The sequence below is a fragment of the Leuciscus leuciscus genome (genome assembly GCF_965113295.1).
Source record: "Leuciscus leuciscus genome assembly, chromosome: 5".
NCBI classification, from domain to species: domain Eukaryota; kingdom Metazoa; phylum Chordata; class Actinopteri; order Cypriniformes; family Leuciscidae; genus Leuciscus; species Leuciscus leuciscus.
The window spans coordinates 28,022,216-28,043,212 of record NC_138729.1 but is presented as its reverse complement, the minus strand read 5'-3'; the positions used below and the strand labels follow the sequence as shown (position 1 = coordinate 28,043,212).

The following is a 20,997-nucleotide window of genomic DNA, read 5'->3' as shown; positions in this document are numbered from 1 at the left end:
GGGCGGAGCCAGCATGTCCTAGTTCTAGGCGAATTATTATTCAGCTCAGACTCCGTTTACTCGAGTCACCCGAGCGCGAGTTGACACCCAATCCTTCGCGCGTCTTTATCAATCAGTCATATTAGCCTTGACATATGCACGCAAAACAGAGATGTCTTTTCTTTCTTTTATCATCGCACGGATATACAACTTGATTAAATGTTTAAATTAATAATAATACATCTTGGTAGAATTAACACTGGGATCTTTTGTTTCTTGTGTGTTGACATCCTTATACCTGTAACTCTTGTTCAGTGTGGGTGAAACATCCGTGTTTGTGGGCTACATTATATTTGCTACTCCGATGTGCTGGAAGAAGACTTTGAACTGACATGTTATCTGAAACTGTCCAAACAAACATAAAATAGGTGATAACTGAGAAAATCTTAAACCTTTTTGTTGTTGATAAAAAAAAATATTCCAATAGTGGAGCGAAACTTCAGCTAGGCTACTTGTGTAATTCAAAGATTTACATTTCATAATTCTAGGAAGGTAAAGGTTAGGCTAGTAGGCTACATATTGGGGATTCACATACTGATATGGAGCTAAATAAGCACATGCATAAGAAAGAATCTGCACATTCACTAAAACCATTTTTTATTTACATAATCACAGACAAGATAAAATGGTGAGATTTGCTATTGATATTCAGCTACATCCCGCTGTGACTGTAGCTCCCCTGATTGTGCTTTAGGTATCAGGTGACAGAACGTCATCCTGGACAGCCACAGGCGCCAGAACCCTCCTATCTTAATGAAGATATCCAGACCACACATTTAAAAGTCTGTCATGGCATTCTTTCAAATAATTCCCCTTTTGGGGCACATAGCATATATTTACAGAGTGCATGAGCAGGCAAAATAGTGCTGAGATAATCTTTGGATACATTTCTGATATGTTTTCTCTTTGGTAATATTTCAGGACTCTGAAGCAGGGTTTGACATCAGGATATTATGCATGGAATGTGCAGAGTATAATGTGCCATGCTGTTATAAACCTGACAGTTTGTGTCTGTCTCGGCGAGTTTCCTTTTTTAAAGTACCTCTTACTCTTAACTCAAAGAGGACAATTGAGGTAAGCTACTCAAATGATAGCAAGTAATTCTCTGCCATATAGTCTTGGGTTTGAAAGTTGTTTTATTGGCCATGGAAACTGCTCTGAATGCATTTCGCTTTCTATAAAGGCCAAACAGTGCCACATGAAATGAAACAGAATGAAAGCATTTTAAAAAGGAAAATGTGAAGAATGTGATGTTTTTTTTGAACTAGCACCTATTTATTATAGCCTGATATTCCTAGCAAATAAATTCAACACAGTATTTTAAATAATTTCAACACATGGATATTATTGCTGTTATTTTCCACTGAATTATAACTAAGTTGTCAGGTGCCATTATAAACAAGCACCATCCTTCACTTTTGTCTTATAAACAATGAAATGAAGAAAATAAATCTCTTTGTAGAAGTGGATTAACTGGAGGGATCACAGATGAATGAGGCATGTGCTGCTGTTCTCATTTTCATGTCTGGATGAGCTGTGATCTCAGCAGTGTCTTTCATTTAGTATTGGATGAACTGCAGTATAAACTATACAGTTTAAAAAAAAAGTTCTCTGTGACCATCCATAGCAGCTGGTACATGCCATCTTGTTGAGTTGATGGTTTCGATGGACTGGCGTTCAGGTCAAGTGTTTGTGCCTTTTGTCAGATGTCCTAGTGAGGTTTTCCACTCTTTTTTGGAATGAATCGGGTAGAAAAAGTTTTTTGAACACCTCATTCCACTCCTTTCATCCCCTTGCCCCACTTTCTCCTAAATTCGATAGGCTGGTGCAGAAACATGAGCATCACAGCCTATTGGAAGGCACAGAAACAGAACAGCATGAGTTCAAAAGTTTGAACAACCTTAAGTTGCAGAGCTTAAAGGGACAGACACCAAAAAAGAAAAAGAAAAAAAAGAGTCAATTCTCTCATCATTTACTCACTCTCATGTTTCCAAACCTGTATGGTTTCTTTCTTCTGCGGAACACAACAGAAATTAAATGCCGTCCAAAGCAACATTGGATCCCAGTGATTTTTCAAAATATATTTTTTGTTCCATAGAAGAAAGAAAATCATATAGGTTTGGAATAACAGGGTGAATAACAGAACTAAGACATGTACTGTAGGTATAGTTACAGCAACTAAATTAGTGAACTGTCAACTCTTTTATCCATTCATTAGGCAGAAAACTGAAATATTCCAAACTAAGAAATAAAACAAATGTGACTGAAATCACTGAAATGTCTCTGTTCTCAACCTCAGCTCATTTTCTTTTGTCGATCCAGGAATTTCTGCCGCCTGTCAACCGGAATCTCATCCAAGCTGATACCATGGTTGCTCGCCCTTTGTGGCAACATAAAGAAAGATATCAGCATATCAACACAACACGTTTAGTTTACTCTAGGTGTACATGCATACAGAAGTGTTTTTTCTTTCTTACCCAGGAGTAAGGTCTGGCGGTATAGGTAGTGCCTTGGTAAATCCCTCCCTCCCAACCAACCAAAATGTTTCCTCTACACCTTTACCCTGTAAGAGAATGACATGAGCTCATATGACAGGCTTCAAGACATTTATGAGGCATTTAGTACAATACTGTATAATAGAGTGTGTTCCCTCGGTTATAGTGTGTGTTTCGTGGGACTTGTTAAAAAATAAACTACCTTGAAACACACTTTCACCCTCACACTAGTTTACTGAATTTGTTCAATGGAGGACATATATGTCCAATGGAGGACATATATGCAACAGTGAAGAATTATTTTATTTTAGTCATTTTTTTCTGAAAGTCATGAACCTTTAGTTTCTTTTCAATCACATTTCAAATGATGTGTTCTGTGTAATAAACATCATGTGGTGGAAATGACGGTGATGGAAATTGAAAAAAAAAAAATTAAATAAATTGGTCATCTCCTTTCTTTCGTTTATTTCATAATTAGCATTCAAGTAGTATTTGCCTTGATTTTTTTTCTACATACATCACATGTCTCATATTTCTCAAGTGTCAAAAAATCTTTAAAAACAAGTAAAACGTCTGATAAATCTGTATTAGGAACAAAACTTGTCTGTTGCGGCGGAGATGATGGCAGAAATTTGGGACAGATGAAATTGTGTAAATATGTATTTATTATACAATCACTCTCACAAAAAATATTGAATTGATGATTTTTTTTACTGTCTGTTTAGATCATAGTTAGCATTATAGTTATTTTAATAAAAAAAATCAACTGAGACATAAAAATGCATGAACTGAAGAAACATTTGTCAGTGTGTGAGTGTGTGTGTGTGTGTGTGTGTGTGTGTGTGTGTGTGTGTGTGTGTGTGTGTGTGTGTGTGTGTGTGTGTGTGTGTGTGTGTCTCTCTGTGTGTGTGTGTGTGTGTGTGTGTGTGTGTGTGTGTGTTTGTGTGTGTGTACCTTGAGCTCTGTCCTGCCCCTACAATCTATTTTATAGCCAAGTTTGAGGCTGTTCAGGACATCAACAGTACTCTGGTTGACATGAATTCTGTAAGCTGTAGAAACAGGGAGAGCAATTAAATTAATTATTAAATAAATAATAAATCAAAATAAATTGTTACAAATGTATCACTTAATCATTGCCCACACTGATTTCTTCTGTATGAGTTCATACAGACTCATCAAGAACATTGTGCAGAGTTCTATTTGAAGGTAAAGATGTTCCCTGAGAAACCACTAGATGACAGTATGCCTCTAACTGTTAAAGTTTTCGATCTGATGCACTAGGCTTAGTTACATCACTGGAGACGTTCTGTCACTCTTTCGTTTCCTTCAGATTATCTGGGCAAGTGTGTTCTAGTCAATTTCATTGCGTAGGTGAAATCACACAGTACTAAACGTGGGACCTTTGTGGCCCAGTCTATGATGAAAACATCTTTAATGTTTCATTTAAGATTAATTTGAAACAACCTGATTTTCAAACAAAGTCTTCTTGTACAATATGATAATGTTTACAATAATTCTGAGGTAGTCTAATTCAATGCACACTACCATTCAAAAGTTACAAATGTTATTTATTTAATAAAGAATACAGTAAAATATCTAACAGTTAGTTTAATATTTTAATAATATTTCACAAAATCACTTATTTTATATATAGCTAGTTAGATATTTTAATATATTTTAAAACATAATTTATTCCTGTGATGCCAAAGCTGAATTTTCAGCATCATTCCTCCAGTCTTCAGTGTCACATGATCCTTCAGAAATCATTCTAATATGCTGATTTGCTGCTCAAGAAACATTCATTATTATTAGCAATGTTGAAAAACAGTGCTACTGCTTGATATTTTGGTGGAAACTGTAATAAATAAATAAAAATCTGGATTTTATTGAAGAATAGCACAAAATCTTTTGCAACATTATAAATGTCTTTGCTTTCACTTTTGAGCAGTTGAATATAAAGTATTGATTTCATTTAAAAAACAACAACTTTTGAATGGTAGTGCGTTAGCAAATCTTTAATCAAATTTCACACATTTTGTCCATGTTCTTCAGCTTGAAACGTGAAGTAAATGTTCTTGGGTAAATGTGACAGAAGGCCTGATTAAAGGTCAGAGAGTTCAGGGTGATAGCGGAGGCTGAGTTCTAAGAGGACATTAGCTTTAAAGCAGAATTTTCTTTCTAATTTGGCTTATACTCTTAAGAGCTTACAGGGAACTCTTCACTTTAAGCCCTCTGAGCTTCTCACTGACATGCACTCACTGATCAGCACACACACACAAAGCACTAACTACTGAACCTTAGCCAGAGACAAATTCCTGGAATCACGACTTCAGACACAAGTCAAAAAAGCGTACATTGTTAGTATCAGACACGTGCTGATGTATAAACATATACAACACAAAAGTTTTAGGTGGACTCACGCAACCCTGTGGATTCCATTCGGGAAGCTGTGTTTACTGTGTCCCCGAATAGACAGTACCGAGGCATCTTCAACCCAACTACACCCGCCACCACTGGACCTGTACAGACACACATAAATAATAAGTTAGGACATTAGCGACTGCATTACATTTGATAGAATTGCATAGCGCTGCGTCAGTCACACCTGTGCAAGCACCATGTGATCTCTGTTGAGTTGGGGGGTGGGGGAAAGGCCCAGCACTGTGCTTACTAATTGGATGAATCTGTTAATTGGATGATGCCCGGGATTTACATTTCACTTGTTCTAGGAATATACAGCCATCAGAGGATCAAGTGTAAATACGTATTTACATTTAGCACTATGTTCAGTTTGGTGATGTAAGACTAGGCCATTTTTGGCACTGAAATGATATGGCTGATTTTTTACTTTGTGAGAAGGGCATAAAGTGCTAGTAAAGTGCTTTACAATAAAATAGAAAACGGTTCATTTAAATTTGTAATTTTACAATATTGCTATTTGAACTGTGTTGAAGCCTTGTGGCAGCGCTTTGACGCGTAGTGCAGAGTTCGAGTCCTGGCTCGGGAATCTTTCCCAATCCTATCCCCCTCTCTCTCTCACTTAGCTTCCTGTCAGTTCTCTACTATTCGATCTCAATAAAAAAAAAAAAGGCAAAAAAAAAAAAAAAGTCCCTAAACTTTTGAATGTTATTGGTGTAAGTGTTTGTGTGCATTGTGCTTTTCTTACCAGAATGGAGTCCAATGCGGATTTTGACTTTGACGTCAGGCATGTGCCTCATTTGAAATGTTCCGATGCAGTGCAGAATGTCTAGAGACATGTTGGCCATCTCTGCTGCGTGACGGTTACCATTTCGGTTCGGAACACCTGATGCCACCATGTACGCATCACCAATAGTCTCCACCTGTTGATATATAATATGTCCTATAAAATGTTCCTTGTAAAAATTCTGTTTTTGTAAAAAACTGTTTGCATGTGCTATAGAAATGACCTCAGATTATAAAATGTTATATAAATAATTTATTATTTTAATTTAGCCCATCAAAAGATTAAAATCTTTAAAAGAATATCTTACCAAAGAAGAAATTTTACAGTATTTTCCCTTTTTTATGCACTCTCAGAAAAAATGGTCCAAAACCTTTCACCAGGGCACACCCTTTCAAACGTGTAAAAATGTACCATTTAGGTACTAATATGAACCTTTGGGGCATTATTATACACCTTTTAGAGCTAAATAAGGTACAAAAGTTTACTTTTTGAAAGGGAACCGCCCCAGTGACAGCTTTTGTACCTTTTTTTATGAGAGTCTCTGATTTTTTTAAAGGGATCTGCAGCAAAAACACTCTAAATCTGATATTATGAGATCAGTATCATGAAAGAATCTCCTCAATCTCCACAACAGTATAAGTCAAACATAAAAAAGCTCATGCGGACCTTGTAGACATCGTGGATTGCGATGATTCCATCGAAGAGTATGTAGAGGTCGTTAAGCAGATCGACCACTTCGATAGGTTCACTCAGAGCAGAAATGGTGGTGAAACCCACAATATCACTGAAATACAGTGTGACGTCTGAAAAGTGCTCCGGTTTTACTGGCTTTCCTGTCTTTAATGCCAAGGCCACAGACCTGAAAGACAGAATGGCATTATAAGAAACAAGAAGAGAATAGGGAAAGAAGGGTGAAGTTAGACTGCAGTGGGACTCACTTGGGCAGCATCTGGGCTAAGAGAGCATCAGTTTTCTGACGCTCTACCTCTAGTTCTTCAGTCCTCTCTCGGATCAGATCCTCCAGGTTTGAGGAGTACTGCTCCAGCATCCTTAACATTGAGTCAATTATATTTGTCTTCTTTCCCTTGTTCACATTTTTAAACTGCAAGTAAGAAAGTAAGAGACAGAGAACAGAATTTTTTGTTTTCTCCCCTATGTTTTATATGGTGAATATGTGTGTCCTGGTAAAACCTACATTATGGGGACAAAATGTCCCCACAAAGGTGGCACTATCCAAAATCCTTGTCCTTGTGTGGACATTTTCTGGGCCCCATGAGCAAAACAGCTTGTTGATGTTTTTTGTTTTTTTAAGTAATAAAATGCAGAAAGTTATGTCTGATGGGTAGGGTTAAAGGTAGGGTTAGTGTAAGGTGATAGAATATGCAGTTTGTACAGTATAAAAACCATTACATCTATGGAGAGTCCCCACAAGGATAGCGAACTTAGATGTGTGTGTGTGTGTGTGTGTGTGTGTGTGTGTGTGTGTGTGTGTGTGTGTGTGTGTGTGTGTGTGTGTGTGTGTGTGTGTGTGTGTGTGTGTGTGTAAGGATCTTCAGTTTAAAGATCTTAAGACAGATCTCATGAGAATTTGTGTGTGTGTGTGTGTGTGTGTGTGTGTGTGTGTGTGTGTGTGTGTGTGTGTGTGTGTGTGTGTGCGCGCATGAGAGAAAAAGAAGCTGTACCTGTTTGAAGATCTCCTCAAATGTGGGTCTCTTGTCAGGCTCCTCACTCCAGGCCTGCTTCATGATCTGAATCACCTCCAGCGGAGCTTCATCCACAGACACAGTGGGTCTGCACAGCGGTGGAGGAGAGCGCACCTTATCTATGATTTCTGCACACAGAGATACACAACTGAATTGCTCTAAACAAGCTTAATTAAATCATTGCTATTTTCAGCTTCTCCATTAATTAGGTAAACATGGAAAAATGAACATCGACGTGGTAAGCAATTATGTAGTGGTGTGTGATAGTGTCAAACCTTCAGGAGGCATATCCAACATGCAAAAGGGTGCGCAGCGAGAGATCACCTCCTGCATGATAATAGCAAAGCTGTATACATCTGCTGAAAACGCCCCCTTCTTCTTCAGATTAGGGTTCCGCAGGATCTCTGGAGCCGTCCAAAATTGATCTGAATCAAAGATACAGAGATCAGAGTCAACCAGAAAGACTGAATACAGAAAAGCAAGCAAGAGGAGCCTCTATATCCTGGTTCTCATGACACTTTCCTTAAGTATTATACGTACCCTCCGGTTTGCTGTCCTCCAAGACGATGTTTTGACAGTTGATGATTTCATTGAAGCCATAATCTGTAACCTTCAGAACAAACCTGCCATCTACCACACAGTTTCTTGACTTCATGCGTCCATGAATAATCCCACGATTATGCAAGTACTTCATTCCCTGAGAGAAAATTGACAGAGATGTATGAGAAGATGAACGCAGGTGACATCTTTGACAGTTCATTACTTGACATTTAGCCAGTCATTCTTTACCACATTTTCATCCATATCTTCATCTTCTTACTGAGTTTGTTGTTCTTACATATCTGTTCATCTATGCATTCATTCAACCCTTTGTTAATTGAGCTTTCCTTCCATCACTTCAATTCCTCACCCTGATCAGATCAAGGAGAAGAGAGGATTTGAACATCCAGTCCAGTCTCATTTCCTCATTGTTGAGTAGGTCTTCCAGGCTGCCTCTGGTGCAGTGCTCCGTAACAATGCCAAATATGCCATTATCCAGGAACAGACCCAGAAACAAGTTCAGATTCTCATGGCGCATGTCTCTCAGCTAGAGAGAGAGAGAGAAGGGAGCAAACAGAAGCAAAAAAGAGGGTATAGAAGGTAAGCAGCATTCAGTTTTCCTTTAAAAACCTGTCCACAACTTATTAGCTAACTTTAATTTCTTTTCTCTCACTTTCTCTCTCTTACCTTGATAAAGATGGCCTGTGTGCTCTCAGCGATTTCTGAAACAGAATCTCCACAGGGGCATTTCTTCAGCCAAACCCAATCACCCTGACAACACGGAACAATTCAATTGAACACAAAACCACACCACATGCGCAAACAGAATCTCCTGACTCTGTTTTTCTCATTTCCTACACTGAGTTTAGAGGGAAATATGTATAATTCTATGGAATTCATTTAAGTAAGGTCCTGTAAATGGATTAAATTGAATTATGAGGACTACACTTTTATTGGTACGTATGTTTTATTAATTATATAATATTATAATTAAATACATAATGTACAGTTTGATAAACACTCAAGGGACAAGTGATGTGTAGAATTTTGTGAAACACAGACATTTGCAGCTTTCAACATATTCTGCATATAATTAATATGTCTCTACAACATCTGATTTACAACTAACTGCTGTATGTTGTTCATAATAATATACAGGCTACTTTATACCACAGTCCTCTAATCTAATTGTAAGCTTAGTTTGCCTGCAATAACGTACAGTTTTTTAAAATTTAGCGCTTACTTTAATCACCAAGCACCCTGATTAAAAATCCAGCATTGCTGGGGCCAGTTACATAAACATAGCCATTGTGTTAAGGCTGTGCCTTAAAGGGTTTGTTCACCCAAAAATGAAAATTCTATCATTAAATGCTCACCGTCATTTCACTCCAAACCCGTAAGTCCTTCGTTCATCTTCGGAACACAGATTAAAATATTTTTGATGAAATCCGAGAGGTTTCTGAACCAGCCATAGGCAGCAACGTCATTGCAAAGGTAGTAAAGACATTGTTAAAATATTCCATGTGACTACATTGGTTCAACCTTAATGTTATGAAGCGACGAGAATACTTTTTGTGCGCAAAAAACAAACAAAAACAATTACTTTATTCAACAATTTCTTCTCCTCTGTGTTAGTCTCAGACGCTGTTCACATTGTAAACACAGTGCAGCACTTCCGGGTTCTACGTGAGAAATCCGGCTCCTGCGTCAGCAGCTCACGCATGTGTCGAGGTGCTCACATGAAGAGCGTCAGAGACTGACACAGAAGAGAAGAAATTGTTGAATAAAGTAGTTATTTTTGGGTTTTATTGTGCACAAAAAGTATTCTCATCGCTTCATAACATTAAGGTTGAACCACTGTAGTCACATGGACTATTTTAACGATGTCTTTACTACCTTTCTGGGCCTTGAAAGTTGGAATGATGTTGCTGCCTATGGACGGATCACAAAGCTCTCGGATTTCATAAAAAAATATCTTAATTTATGTTACTAAGATGAACTAAGGTCTTACAGGTTTTGAACGACATAATGGTTAGTAATTAATGACAGAATTAAATTTTTTGGGTGAACTAAACCTTTAAGAACTAGTAAGAAACTATAGTATGACTAACTAGCCGTTATTTACGGGTAATCAGTCTTACTTTTCGGTATCAAATTAGATAAATATGTTTTTATGGAGTAGGAAATGGAAAACCCCTGTAAGTAAAAAATTACTTAACACTTTGAACACCTGAAGCACAACTCCTTTCAAATTGCTGTTCCAGTTTGGTGCATTAGGCTTTCTTTGGAACTATATTCAAAAATTTACAAAAACTAACTGGTCAAATTTTGTCTGAAACATTGGTTACCTTCTGGTATTCAGAACAAAATTCCTCTTGTTTAAGTGATATTGCTTTATTATAGAACCAAAACACTTTGCTAACAGCTTAATATGGTGTATGTCTGGACACAAAACGCACAGATTTCACACACCTCAAACACAGCAACGTTGGACGTTTCAGGAGAGGAAGTAATGTAACTGCGAGCTGAAACTGAGTGGTGTGGGGTTTTAACATCTAGTTGACTCCTCACCATACTATCCTCATTCAGCTTCTACAGAGAGAAAGAAGAGAGAGAGAAATTGATAATGAGAGAGGCATCCACAAATAATCTATGAAGAAGAGAGAGAATTAATGACTGAGTAATTTCTAATTTCTAGTAATTTCTGAGTAAACTCTCCTCATTCAGCTTCTACTCACAAAGAGAGAAATTGAAAGTGAATGAGACATAGACAAAGTCTACGAGCAAGACAGACACACATAGCGAGAGAGAGAGAGAGCATTTGTGACTGACCCTCCTGCTGAGTGTGGTGTTGATGAAGACCAAGTCATCCAGTGTCAGCACTATCTTAGCAGCGCTTCCTCCCCCTCCTCCTCCACCAAATACGCCCACCTGACCGTGTTTCCTGGAAACACACACACACTCATATCCTTATTTGTTTGTCAGTAAGACTATAAACTTGTTCAACACAAGGTGGTTTGCTAAAACTCAAGCAAGTCAATTCATACCTTACTTGGAGAAAAAGGACACCTGCCCCACCTATCAACACAATAAACAACAAAAGGAGGAAGAAAACTCCATCCAGGCCTGAAACAAAAAAGAAAGAATGAGAAACAGAATCAGTCGTGATGTTGATGTCATAAAATGTAATGTTATGAAATTTGGCATAAGTTCTGCTTCCTCACCTCCACTACAAGCAATATAAGGGCTGAACCAGCAGTTTGAGTCACTGCTCGGAGACGCTCCAGCAAAATGAATCGATTTCCCAAAGTACTTCAACCCTCCAAATTTTCCATACGTGTGTGGTGCTTCGAGGGCGTGCGTTAGGTGTAGGCTGGAGCCAGATCCATCTGAATCCAGGACAGCATAGCGTGCCTGCATTCCTTCTCCATCAGAACCTGCTGATATCTGTTGGTTAAAGCCACTGAATTCAAATCCACCTTCGTTGTTAGCCAGTGCATCACCCGATACCCAGCGCCCACCACTCGTAGCACGACTCTTCTCTGCAGCCATGGCTGTATAATAGAGCATGTTATAAATCGTCCCAAAAAATGGAGAAACCTGCCAAGAAAGAAAAAAATAAAAAAAATAGGACAAATAACACAAGAGTCATTCTAAGCAATTTCTCATACCAAGGAAAACTTAATAAGTGTCTGTTGTTCACTTTATCAAAGTGTTATTTTAGTATCACTATTATAGTTTTTTTTTTTACAAATATTCTGTTTTTTGAATTAGTGTTTTGGTCATTTGTCATTAGGATGTGTCTATATATTTTTTTATTAATTTTCATTTCAGTTTGTTATTTTAGTACATCAACCCCCGGTTTCACAGACAAGGCTTAAACTTAGTCCCAGACTAAAATGCATGTTTGAGCTGTTTTAACTGAAAGAAACTTATACTCAAATATATTAAAACATGTCAGTGCCATAGTTTTCTAAATATTTGATTTGATTTCAGGTAACATTTCTTTTATTTCAAGTAACGAAATAAATGGTTTTAGTTAACTATTATAACCCTGTTTTATCAGAATCATTTAGAGACAAAACACCAACCTGCAAATGTCTTAGCATAAACAAATGATGTACATATTAAATAAATAACGCTTAACGCCTTTTTTTCTGTGCTAAAAAAACATCTGAAGAGTCACTATTGTGGCAAAGATTCTTTCTAATAACTATAGCGTTTGCTTTTGCTATTTGTGTCCCTATATTGCTTGTTTAAAATGAGACCACTAGTTCTAAAACCATTTGGTAAGACGAGTTCAAACTCGATTTCAAAAAATGTTTGCTAGCTGGGTCAATGTGTTACCTCTTCAGCTGGTGTGCTGGTGCGGATGTCATAGGATTCCTGTGCTGCATTAAAGGCCTCATAGAAGTTTTGTTCCCCTTGGTCCATGGTTATTGTTAAGACCCCATCGTACGCTCGTCGCAGTTTGGTGTCATTGGCCAGGATTGGATAGTTCACATTTTTATATGGCAGCGAATACAGTAGTGTGTCATATGGAATGAAGATGTATCCTCGGTCAATCATTCTCATCTCCAGTGCTGAAGTTAGCAACCGATACTGTTCCTCTCCACCAATCAGAACAGAGTGCATGCACATAATGACAACTGCGCGCGCACACACACACACACACACACACACAAATGAAGAGGGAGGAAAAATAATTGAGCAATAAATGAAGGAATAAGTTGATGTTAATAATTAATAAATAAAAAAAACAATGAGATATAACACAATAACAGATGTAACAAACTTTTTGCCCCAATAATATTTATAGTGTGTCCTAATTATATTACACTCACAGAAGAGCACACACTTAAATTATAAATAAACATTGTTAAAATAATGGAATAAATATATATTTTTTAAATGTAGGCTATGTACAGTAGGCTACATTTTAGATTGCATACATTTTCTTTTATATGACATATGGATAATATTTTCAATCATATATAATCACAGATTTAATTTATCTTAGTATAACTGAGGATATAGAAGCAGATCATTTCATTTGAAAACTCTAACCACTGTTCTAATCTTCTGTTTTTAACTGAAGTTCTAAAAACTTTAGTAAAGAGTTATTGCTGCGCATTTTAAGTGTACCTTTTTAAACATAACTCAGAACTCACCCCTCACTCGATCCATCTCTCGTATTGCCTTTAGGGCTCGTCGTGGTCCCTCTTTGTCCGCCCCCATGGTAACAACCGTGCCAACTGGCAGACCAAGAGCACGCAGGGATGCAGCAAGTTCATGCCCAGTCGCTTCCCACATGTCGTTCTCCGCAGTTATAATCCCAACATGTGCCCAGCGGAAAAAGCGCAGCACAGAGAAGAGCACGCGAGAAGACAACGGGAGCGGCCGCAGAAAGGAGGGATACATTTCCTTAATCATGTCAGCCTTCAGGCAAGCCCAGGACAGGATGCCCTTGTTCCAATTCTTTGCCAGCAGTGCAGCAGCAGTGCAGTAGGCAGGGTTTGCCGGTCCAAGAAAGGCCGCACCGTAACCCTCCAGCTCGGCAAAGCGTACCAGGCCTCTCGAGCTCGAGCAATCCTCATTAATTAGTGTGTAATCATACCAGTACCCTTTGTTGAGGTCGGGGTCTTTGTTTATACGGCTAATGGCTAATCGGGCAGCCAGGTCTGGCAGGGCTTTGGAGTACATAGGGTCACACGCCCATGGTCCTACGATGGCAATTTTGAAGGTGGTGCCCCAGGCCTCACAGGGCAAGTATGATAGCATGACTAGAGGAAGGAGCAAACTGTTCCCCCACCAGCTGTGGCTGCGTAGCACTGGGGTCGAGGACACTGAGCTCGCTGGGCCATGGGGGCTTTTTGCTTTTTGTTTTGAGGTTGGTTTTCGTTGTCGCTTTCCTGCTGAAGACTGTGGTTGCCATTGTGGCTGGTGGGACTGGCAAAGAAAGCTAGAGTTTCTGTGGTCATCCATTTCCATTTTTTTTTTCTACTGTTAAGTGTCAGGGATGATGAGAAAACAGGTGCCACTGAGAGATGTTGTGTGTTTATATGAATATTTTTTCAGGGACAGTATGAAGGCTGATAAAAACACACTCAAAACACCCAGCTCTCGATTTGGGTTCTACCCACTGAGGGGCACTAGCCCAAAACTATTGCACAATAACCAGCCATCACTGTCTGTTATGGAGATGGAGCAAATGTGTGCAGTTGTGTTTGAGAGAAACAATAAAGGTTTGGTTAAAGAGAGGGGGAAAGACAAGGGACAGAAACAGAACAGAAAAAGACAAAATTAGTCTTTCTTCTTAGAATTAGAATATTGTAGTTCTTTTCACCATTGTTTATTTATTAGTGATGCAAAAGTGGCTCAAACATCAGCATCAGGGTCATACATAATGATACCAAGGTCAACAGATCTACACTACGGTTCAAAAGCTGGGGGTCAGTAAGATTTTTTTTGAACAAAATTAATACTTTTATTTAGCAAGGACAATAAATGTCTCAAACAATTTTTAAATAAATGCTGTTCTTTTGAATTTTCTTTTCATCAAATAATCCTGAAAAATTGTATCACGGTTTCCACAAAAAATATTAAGCAGATATACACACACTGTTTGTATATAAATATTTATATAGGCTACTGTTTAATAATTCTATTAAAAGGAATTAATTACATTTTAAAATAAATAAATACAATTAATGTAAAAAGTATTATTATAGTAACAATATTACTGTTTTTACTTAATTTTTTATCAAATAAATGCCTTATAGTGAGAGACTTCTTTCAAAAACATAAAAAAATATGTAAATAAAAAAATTAAATAATAGCAGATCCTTTTTTTGGCATGAGTCTGAAAAGTAAAGCCCATATCCACCTAAAAAGTATTATGACTTTTCATCTTGATAAAATCATAATTGTGACTACATCTCACAATGTGACTTCATTTCTTATTTTAAACTATCTAGCAATTACTTTTTTATTTTGTACTGAGGCAGAAATATAGGGTTCCAGCCTGAATTATGTGTTTAGCGAGGATGAAATATATTTATATATTCATATTATTTCTTTTAACAGAATTATATCTATCTATTACTTCTTTTCAAAGTGGCAACTCTCAATTAAATGCTGTTTGGTTTGCTAATAAAGGATTTGTGGTGACCAAAGTGAAACTGAGAAATAGGAAGCAGGGTATAGAAGTCTTCTTCAAACCACTACTCATTCTGGCCTTTCCATTGCGATCCTAGAGACCTGATCTCTGATTGTAGGCTTGGTCTGGTCAGCTGACCAACCACTTCCTCACCTGACTCATGTGCCATCTGTGTTTAAAGGTGGAGCTGGGGTGAAGTGTCACACAACATGTACCAGGCTGTCTCTCTCTCTGCCTCTATCCATTGCTCAACAGGCAGAAAGCAGATTACAAGCTCTGCCTCCATTAGCCCTGGCCATAATAACTGCCAAATAACATAAGGCTTAATCAATCTTAATCTTAATCAACCTTATCTCTTTACACAATCATCACTCTGTATCTATTGACCTGTCAGAAGTCTTTTCTTCTCAGATTTTTCGTTATTCTTCAACCTTTTAATCCATGTCTTTAGTATTCTGTATTACTTCTGTATAACTTTCCTCTTTCCCTCATGTCTTAACCGTCTGGCTTTCTTTCTTTCTTTGGACCTTTAGCCAGCACTTAAATACCCCAGGATTACAGCGGATTGCATGGGATTCCACGACGGGTTACCCGTGTTTGAGTAATTTACTGTCTGTAATATTGGATCACTGCTACACCGCAGCAATTTTTATGTACGGCATAACAGCACAATAGTTTCATTAGCGAAAGGAATGTCACATTTTTGGTCCTAATACAAGCTACTTAAATATTTCACTTGCAGTATTTAAATATGTAAATCTAGTCATCAAAGCTAATATAATAGGACAATATGGTTATGTCAGCTCCATATATACATGCCATCTCATAGAGGTTTTAAATCTAGATATTCCTCGTTACCAATAAGATTTGTTAAGGCTGCTATTACATTCAAAGGGGATGTCCTGTTATCTACTGTAAATGCGCCAATGCTATTAATATAGCTGATCATTGGCTGCTGGAAATTACTGCTGAACATGTACACATGGATCATATTTTGTGTCTTTCTGATGGATATTAAGCTGCACAGACAAAATTAGTATCGAAAAAATCGAAATTAGAATACTGGAAAGTTTTTCTGTCTAGCTGTCTACTTATAAACTCCTTTTTATAGCCAATGATGTATTAAAAACATATATGTAGTACATTCAAGTTGATATATAACATGGTGATGTCACATTCTTTTAGTATTTGCAGTAAAGTTTCCTCTACACTGCCTATTTTGTGGCCTTTGTACCTGGATATGTATAAAGTATGTAATGTGTTAGTTTAAGTGACTGAACATACAAAAACATTATAGTGAATGGACACCTATAATAGAACAATAATATTTCTTCACCACAAAGAATCATATATTTGAAGGTTAGCATAGTTAGCAAATTACATCTTTCGTAAATTGATTCAGACAGTTGACATTTAACTAAGTAGACCCAATAAAATTAGATAGTCTAAACTACTTTTTGGCTGACAAGAAAACAGAATAGAGAAATAAAATAATGCATAAACAAAATTATTTAACAAACTCTGCTTATACAAAGTTCAAAAAAGCCAAAGCAATCTAATGATGTTTTTTTAATTTTTTTTTTTTTTTTTATCTAATGATGTTGTAACAACCTAAGATTACTTGGCATCCCTCAGGGAAGTCCTATAATTCTCTAAGAATCCAGGACTACTCAAGCAAATTTAATATTGAAAACTACTTTTACTCTTAATAAAGGATTGTTTAATAGAGGAGCAAAATATTGGCTAACCTGGTGTGTTTGGAAAATTGAGAGCCATGATGAGTGCTCGTTCCATTAGAACACAGAGAGTCTGGGAAGAGCCAGCGGGAGACCAGAACTGCACTCCCAGAGAGGTGGATGTAGATGACAAAATCCAATTTAAAAATGTAAAAGTCCAAATTGAAGGTGGAGAAAAGACCAATATTCCATGCAAAAACAAATAGAAGAGCAGTCTTTAAAAAAATGTCTTTGAAAAGAATTGTATAAAAAGTATAGAAGTAGAAATCCACCTTTCTCTTATTACAATGGATAGTTGATTTTTGGTTTGTGGTCTCCGGAGGTTGAAGGCCCTCTATTAAACTGAGTTCTGCCCCAGTCTGGAGAGCCTAATGGGGGAGGCCACTGGAACAAGAGCCTCTCTGAGTCCTGGGTCTTACTGGGAACACGCAGATTTACTGACAGAGAAAGAGAAAGAGAGAGAGAGACAGAGAGAGAGAGACAGACACAGAGAGAGAGAGAGAGAGAGAGGTAGCGCTGGACAAGGAATGAGCAGAGGAGAAAGGAGGGGCAGGCCGGGAATCTAAGAGGTGACTTCTTAACCCTCTTTAGCCTATAATCCACACATACATGGCAAAAGGCATTTTGCCTCCTCAGTGAATGTGAGCTTGTGGCTTAGAAATATATTGATTGATATTGATTGACAATTTGAAGTAAATTGAAATATTCACCAAACTTATATACTCACACTCTCAGTCACAACATTAGACATTTTATTTATTTATTTATTTATTTAAAATCATTTTAGCTATCTCTACTCTCTGAGTCCAACTATAAATGGTTGGTTTTTGCAGACTATTTCCTTTTTAATGCAATACCGTGACAGTTGCGTGATGGTTGATAATTAAGCTGAGAATTTGATCCCATGCACTGTCTGTGTAGGATCAACAGTGCGCCAACAAATGTAACAGATTGTACCTGTACTGTCCTGCTCCAACTTGTTTCCTCAGGTGCACTCTGTAATTAAAATTTTTTTATGTTACACTGGCCAATATGGCGGTCCCCCGAAATTCACTATTCACAGTCAGCCGTAATTAATATTCCAATAATAGAACATTTTCAGAAAATAGTAACTGAAATAAATGAGTAGTATTTGGTATTTGGTACTCAGTGTGGCAGCCACATTGTTTAGGGTCAAAGATTTTTCTCGGCCACTGACATGACTAAAGTCTCTTTTTTTTTCCAGAGGTAGGCTACTATTGATTTTATGGGGGGAATTAAATGAGGAAAAATATTCATGTCTCTACATACATCTATGTGACAGTAAAAGAGCATCAAGTTAACACAATGACCAGAAAAGCGGACAATATGAAGATCACACAGCACAACTTCTGCAACAGGTTTAAGATGATGGTGTTAAACCATTAGTGTAACACGTCCTCATGTTACATTAAAAAATCCCAAGTGTCAGTGTGTCCCTCTTTCTTTCCTGCTCCTCCTCCTTTCTTCTTGATCTTTCTTGAGTTTATAAGCTTGGCTAGGAATGCCCAACAGGTGAAATGAGATTTGAGTTCCCAGGAAGCCCTAAGCCACGATACCTTTGTTCATTGTGACATTGAGTCCTATAACACAACACTATTACACTCTTCTTAATAAAGTTTGCTTTGACATAAAAAATACTTTTCAGCCTGATATTTGTGGGTCAGACATAAAAGCGTTTAAAGGCTTCCTGGAGAAGACCTGGATAAAGGGTACAAGGTCAGCAAGCTCTTATTATGAGACGCTGTTAAAAAATTAAATGGAAGGATGGAGATATATGAAACAAGAGAGAGGGAGCTGTGAGGTAGTCATTCAGAGCTTGTGGAGTGGTAAGCGCTTTAAGGTCAAAGCCTGTGAAGATTACGCCCTGACTATATCCTTGAGCAGCCCTCCAAAACTGGAGCAGTGATTGGGACTTTATACAAACTAGTTTGACCAAAATATTAAATATTGATTTGTAAAATAGAAATGGCCCAAGGCAATAAAACGATTACATTTGAAAATCTGACATTTAGCCATAGAGCTCAGACACATAACAGTGGCTTAGGTTTCTATTTCAAATAAATGCTTTTTTGAATTTTGTATTCATCAAAGAATCCTGAAATCTTATAAAATTATACAGACCCCAAACTTTTGAAGGGTGGTGTATGTTTTGGACCATTCTTTTCCCTCAAAGTAAAGTAATGGTTTGGTCTGTTTTTGAATGTGTCATGATTCACCTGTCACCTCTGTACTACTTCCCATCATCCTCCCTGGCTCCCCTAGCACCTGGCAATCACCCTCATCTGCGCCACACTACAAAAGCCTGCACCCCCCACACACGTTATCATTTTCTGGTCTCAGCTAGGACTTACCCAAGTTGTGCATATTCTTTACTCCCGTCTCCCATTGCTTCATCATCTTCATGGTTGCTTTCTGCCTGAAACATAATTATTTACCATCTACCTGTTTAAATGAAGACTGTTTTATTGTTACTCCCTACTTCTACGAGTCTGTTTCCTGACAGAATGTTGCCGCCTGTCACTTGATCCAGTTTAATCGTTCCTTCCCCTTTACTGGCCCCATTAATGGTCCTAACAGAAAGAGGACCTCCATGCGGCCACTGACAATATTGGCTTAGCTTTGACCACAGCCCTATTCAACGCTATGTGGTTGGCTCACATTAATCAGAGTGCTGTTGGAGCACTGGAAACAAAGTTCACCTTTTGACCCAACATGCTGTGCCAGACAGAGAAAGACAAAGCGCATATATCTTTTGTCTCACTCTCCACCCATTCACATTTTTTTACGTCATTGTTCAGTACATCAGGAGTCAGGACATGTTACAGCACCACAAGTGTCTTGATCAAGGTCATAATAGTGTCAAGGGGTTGAGGGGACATAAACACAAACCCTTTAAGGCTTTTCACTCGGTCATGACTGTTTCCTACCCAATACTTTTAACTTGTTGCTGGTTGGAACAACTGTCTGATCTCACTAGCACTAGGCCTGCTTGTGTGTGTCTCACGCTAGCTCATGATTGATAGGAGTCCATTTTAAGATAATCAGATTAGTCAGATTGGGTTGTGCTGAGCTTCAACCGGCAAGCCTCTTACCTCCAATCAGAGATAGAGATGAGGTGGGGGGATACAGGTAGCCTCAAACATTGTCTAAAATAATTTTGAATTATTAGTCAAAGAATTATCAGTACATTATCATAGTACAACTGTTAAAAGTTTTATAAATTATTAAAAACTGATAAAGTTTATAAATGCTCAAATACAGCAGAAATGTGTCTGTGTATGCAGTATTTTTGTAAAACTGCAGTAATGTTTAAAAAAAAATAGCTCCACCAACAATGAAAATCCTACAATTATTTACTCATCCTCATGTCCTTCGAAACCGGTATACATGTGGAACACAAAAGTATTTTTATATATATATATATATATATATATATTTATTTTAATGGCAGAAGGTTATGAAGAATGTGTTTTTACATTGTAATGAGCTGCATTTTACTAGTTTTATTATGTAGCCGAATATGAGCTAGAAGTATGTGTTTTATTGTTGCGCTCATGTCTGCTCACAGCAATCAAGTTCAACTTTTAAAAACGCATCTCTAGACATTGCAGGCTTTTTTCATTCCACAAACCTTCGTCTTGCATTTTTAAACAAAAACGTATTATTTTGTGATCTGCTAAGCTGCTTTTCCATACGATAAAGTGAATGCAGCGACCACGGCTGTCAAACAAAAGATTTCTAATAACAACTTAAATTTAATTCTGTTTCTTATATAAAAGTCAAGGACTGATATGTGGATGAGTATTTTCATATTTGGGTGAATGATGTAGGCTATATCTACATGGCATATCAAAGCAAGTCATTTCAGAGCTGCTATGCTGATAACTAAGCTTCATTCATGCAGATGTGCAGGATGGATCCTGATGCAGCCAAGAAAACCTGTGGCATTCCAGGTGGGCTAAAAAGTACTGGTCATGTTAACCCATATTGCTGACCTTCTGAACCTCAACCAACCCAACTAGAATGAACTTGTAAACCAGTGAGCAGGAGAATGGCAACAATTATGTAAAAAAAAAAAAGTGCATTTCAGAAGATGCTT

The 20,997-nt window shown here is 37.6% G+C and overlaps 1 protein-coding gene across 4 annotated transcripts; it reads right to left on the bottom strand.

Moving 5' to 3' along the window:
* Positions 1-619: 619 nt before the first annotated feature.
* gucy2d (guanylate cyclase 2D, retinal) lies at positions 620-19,150 on the bottom strand. 4 transcript variants are annotated; one of them, XM_082169129.1, is made up of 21 exons: positions 17,150-19,150; positions 16,890-16,977; positions 13,154-14,173; positions 12,330-12,631; positions 11,207-11,582; positions 11,030-11,108; positions 10,815-10,926; positions 10,455-10,574; positions 8,670-8,753; positions 8,353-8,529; positions 7,983-8,139; positions 7,718-7,867; positions 7,422-7,570; positions 6,678-6,841; positions 6,406-6,598; positions 5,701-5,875; positions 4,955-5,053; positions 3,489-3,583; positions 2,517-2,602; positions 2,334-2,419; positions 620-1,888 (listed from the first exon to the last, which is right to left on the bottom strand). In XM_082169129.1, exons 3-20 carry the CDS (start codon positions 13,971-13,973, stop codon positions 2,335-2,337), a joined length of 3,423 nt encoding a protein of 1,140 aa, XP_082025255.1. In that variant the 5' UTR covers positions 13,974-14,173; positions 16,890-16,977; positions 17,150-19,150; the 3' UTR covers positions 620-1,888; position 2,334. The 4 variants fall into 4 exon arrangements, with proteins under 4 accessions (XP_082025255.1, XP_082025257.1, XP_082025254.1 ...); XM_082169131.1 differs by having other exon boundaries at positions 13,154-14,169; XM_082169128.1 differs by having other exon boundaries at positions 16,890-19,150.
* Positions 19,151-20,997: the final 1,847 nt, after the last annotated feature.